The following is a 4,677-nucleotide window of genomic DNA, read 5'->3' as shown; positions in this document are numbered from 1 at the left end:
CTAAGATCAATATTAATATGGGCAGAACAAATTTCTGAACAGCGCCCATATGTACCAGGGTTGCCTACAAAAATTTGGGAGGTTAGTACTCGTCTCTGGTTTGCAATGGGAAGCCAGAAGTCGCAGAAAATGGGTCTCCCCTGCCACAGTAGCCCAGCTGAGATACCCAGTAAAAGAATCAGCTTTCCAGGCCACTGGTTGCTATGGATACAGCTTCCCCACCCTCAGGCTCACATCTCCTCCTCTTCTGCATCTAGAAAGAATCTGGGTTCCATTTCCCACATTCTTTTTTAAAAGAGAGCCCTGCCAGGCTAGAGATGTTACAGAAACCTTACCTACCATTCTTCCTTCTCCCCTGAAGAGGAAGAAAGGTGTACTTTCCTTTTTCAAGAAGATTGGAGAGCACAATGAAATTTTTTCATATGAAAATATGGAATGAGGGTCGCCTGGGTGGCTCACTGGGTTAAAGCCTCTGCTTTCAGCTCAGGTCATGATCCCAGAGTCCTGGGATTGAGCCCCGCATCAGGCTCTCTGCTCAGCAGGAGGCCTGCTTTTCTTCCTCTCTCTCTCTGCCTGCCTCTATGCCTACGTGTGATCTCTGTCTGTCAAATAAATAAATAAAATCTTAAAAAAAAAAAGAAAATATGGAATGAAAAGAAACATAACATTGGTGAAAGCATAAAGAGAAATTGACCAAGAAAGGCAGGCTTCTCCAGTAACTTCCTAAAAGCCTCATGAAATCTAGAATATAATCTAGATTTTTCTCACCAAAAAATCTGTTCTTTTAACAACTATGTTCTGACCTCAGTGCACACAGCACATGTAGAAAATTGTAGTCTGGACTGTTATGTCAAATCAGTAGCAACATTCAACTTGGGATTTTAAAAACCCTTGGGAATTGTCATATAATTTTCTTCAAAATCTTGGCAGAGAACGGTGTGGACATCTGGGAGTCAGCATCATCACACAAGGGAGGATAAATATAAGGGTTGCACCAGTAAATCTTGTCCTCAACATTGACCAATTAGCTGTCCCCAGGACACCAGCCATGCCCGTACTTTCTGTCCCTGTCTCTTCAGCATCTAAGAAGGTTTGGGGACCTGCACTCTCTGCTCACTAGCTGGGTCCATCCTGCTTCACAACCGTACATTCTGGTAGGAAAACTATCACAGAGTCCCAAACTTGCATGACAGCACCTTCTCAATGATGATGCAGTGAAACAAGGATGCTCTTCTGTATGAAAAGGTGAGGATGTGATGGAGGAACGTAGTGCTGTAGAAAAGACTTGTTGCAGGTGTACCCATGACATGAAGCCCTAAACATAAGACCCTTGCCTCAGCAACACCAGGGATAAACCTATAAAAAGCTTCTTGTTCCTGTTAAAAGTATAGGAGGTGACAGCAAGATTGCATGGTAGGTGGGTTTTTACTCACTGAGGGAGCAGAGCCAGACCTTTATCAGAGTGCTAAGTAGTCTGGAAGTCCAGCTCTAACCCAGAACATTAGGCAGTGAAATATAGTTGTTTTAGTCTGTCTGCTCCTTTCTGGGGCTTCCGTGGTCAAGACTGCCCATAGCTATGCTGTGCTATGAAACATCTGGGCTATGGAAAAAAAGACTTTGTCAGCCAGACATTGGCAGCATGGGATGTATATTCACCCCTCTCTGGGACAACAGGCTGTGAAAAACGAATTTCCTTCTCCTCTCCTTTCCCTTCAGCCCAGAGTAAGCTCTTGATTTTTTAGAACAGGAGCTGCAGGGGAAGGAAATCCATGAGGTGACTCCTGTGTGTGAACCTGGCCTCACGGACTGTGGTGGCTTGGTAGGCTTACTGGGGTCCATGGACCCAGAAGCAGAGGCTCCCGCAGGCTGTGGCACTCAGGAGCGAGCAGATGGTTCATGAGCAGCCCTTCACTGGACCTGGCCCAGGGTGAGTTCGTGAGAGAGACACGTGCCACACAGCTGACCTTCAGCCTAGCATTGAGATGCTACAGCCAAACAGCACGGTGAGAGAAGTCAGTGACGGAGAGCTCTGAAGACAGCAAACTGTTCACTAAGCTTCAATGTAAGAGTGAGTGCATGAGTGACAGCCATCCACTGGGCTAGGTCCTCTGACCTAATGTCACTTCTACCTCATCACAGGACAGCATGAACCCTGGGTGGGGGTGGGGTAAATCCTGGATTTACAAATTATGTCATGCTGCAGAGAAGCCCCCAAAGTCTCCAGTCTCCTGTCTCTTCTATAAAAATGCTTGTGTTAAGGTAGATGTTCCCTAAGCCTCATGTCATTCCATAGGTCTCTAACTCATCAGTGATACTAAGGGTAGAAACAAGACAAATAAAGCTAATCCTTCACTTCAAATTTAAAGATTATAGGGAATACATTTTTTCCCCTTTCAAAATATTTTGACATTGCATCTGGAAACAGCAGGGCTTCTGGATCTGGAAGATCTTGGTAAAGTACCAGCTATGTGAAGCAAATTCTCTGGAACTCTCTAAGCCTCAGTCCTGCTTCTCTAGAAGAAGGGACTCATGGTTATTGTGAAGAGGAACAGAAATACTGGATTTCAGTGATCAGCATAGTGCAGACATAAGTCCTCAACACACCATGGTGATCACAGTTTGGATCATAGAATGTTTTGCATTATTAAAAGGGACATCTAAAGGGAATAGTACTAACATCATCATTATGTCTACAAACAAATTGATAATACTATTAAAAATAAAATGTTTTATAACTAGAAAAATGTCAATACCCCTGCCTACACATGTTGATCTCCTGAGCATTATATTAGTGATATAACATTACAATTAGGCTTTGAGGAACACATAGGAAACACTGGCATCATATATCAAGTGAGTTACATGCTTTTCCTTACTTAATTCTCACAGGAACATGTACAGATAGATCCTATCAACTATATTCTGCAGAGGATGTAAAAAAGTTCACAATGGTTAACTAACTTTCCAAAGATGCATGATCTCTCATTAGTTAGGATGGAGCACTTAACAAATATTGAACTCAGGTCCACCTAATGGAAGAACCAACTGGCTAATCCACTTTACTACCAGCCTAGCCATCTTCCTGGATAGTCAAGTAACTTAATCATGCTCCTCTAAAATCTTTTGTGTTCCCTGATGTCTTCAGTGTAGGATAAGTACAGCTGTGACACTTCTGTGGACCATGGAAATGGGGAATGGGACAACTATCCAAGAATTCACCTTGGAGGGGTTTCCTGCCATCCAACACCTGGGAAAGGGCCTCTTCCTTGTGCACCTGCTGGCGTACCTGGCGTCCATTGCTGGCAATGTGATCATAATCACCATCACCTGTGCTGACTCCCGGCTCCAAACACCTATGTACTTGTTCCTCAGCACTTTCTCCTTCTTGGAGTGTGGTGTCATAAGTGCTGTTATTCCTAAGTTGCTGGTCATCTTTCTCTCCGGCAAGCAAACCATATCCTTTCCTGCCTGTTTCATACAAGCCTTTGTCTTTTTATTTCTTGGAGCAGTAGCTTTCTTCCTCATAGCAGTGATGTCTCTGGATCGGTGTGTGGCCATTTGCAAGCCTCTGCATTACCCGACCATCATGAACCTAAAGACTTGCTTCCTCCTGGTCACTGCCTGCTTCACATTGGCCTTTCCCCTTATCACTGGGCTGGTAGTGAAGGTTTTCCAGTTGTCCTTCTGTGGTCCCCGTATCATTCCTCATTTTTTCTGTGACCTTGCCCCCCTGATTCATCTCTCCTGCTCTGACACCAGACCTACTGAAATGTTGACCTTTGTCCTCGCTTTGTTTATCCTTATAACATCTCTTATCATAACCATCATTGCATACAGCAACATAGTAGTCACAATCATACAACTCCCATCAGCCAAGGGGAAACAGAAAGCTTTCTCCACCTGCTCGTCTCATCTCATAGTCCTCTCTCTGATGTATGGCAGCTGTGTGTTTATATATGTGAAACCAAAACAAATGAACAGGCTGGAGTCCAACAGGGAGGCTGCTCTTGTGAACACGGTGGTGACCCCACTGCTGAACCCTGTCATCTACACTCTGCGGAACAAGCAGGTCCACCGGGCTCTGAGGGAGACAGTGTGCAGAATGAAAATATCAAGATAAAAAAGTCACATGGCTTTGGGATGGAAGGCTTCAGAGAACCTTTATAATCTAGCAGGGTATGTATATTTTTTCCTCAGAAAAAAATCTTCAAAAAAGATTAACAAGAGAGTAGAGGAATTAAGGTGGTCATGTAGTGGGGGGACCCCAAGGTTACCATGTCCCTCTAACACAGCTAGATCAACATCCAACTATTCTGAACAACTGTGAATTCAAACCAAGGATTAAGAAAATAGTCTGCACAGTTGAAGGGATAGAACATGGCAGATGGGAGGTTCAGAGCTCTGAATTAGGGGAGAGGAAAGTTGCAGGGTGCAAAGGTGAGGGAACACTTTTCATGGAGCAAACTCTAGAAGAGGGAAAGAGCAAGAGACTGCACAGTGGTTATAGATCAGACAAGAAAGCTTGGTGAGGAGATCCCCTGTCATACTGGAAGAAATTATTTCCCTTCCCAGAGCACATTTGGAAGAGCACACTTTGCATCTTGAAGGACAAAGGGCCATCTGGAAGCAACTGAGAAGTGCTCAACAGGAGGGACAGAAGTGTGCACAGAAGGCCAG

General features: G+C 44.4%; 1 protein-coding gene across 1 annotated transcript; it reads left to right on the top strand.

Moving 5' to 3' along the window:
• The first annotated feature begins 3,181 nt into the window (after positions 1 to 3,181).
• LOC123955689 (olfactory receptor 6C75-like) lies at positions 3,182 to 4,120 on the top strand. Its single transcript, XM_046027965.1, has one exon. The coding sequence runs from the start codon at positions 3,182 to 3,184 to the stop codon at positions 4,118 to 4,120; it is 939 nt and encodes a 312-aa protein (XP_045883921.1).
• The last annotated feature ends 557 nt before the right edge of the window (positions 4,121 to 4,677 follow it).

Source organism: Meles meles, chromosome 13 (genome assembly GCF_922984935.1).
Source record: "Meles meles chromosome 13, mMelMel3.1 paternal haplotype, whole genome shotgun sequence".
Taxonomy (NCBI): domain Eukaryota; kingdom Metazoa; phylum Chordata; class Mammalia; order Carnivora; family Mustelidae; genus Meles; species Meles meles.
This window is presented reverse-complemented; position numbering and strand designations above follow the sequence as displayed.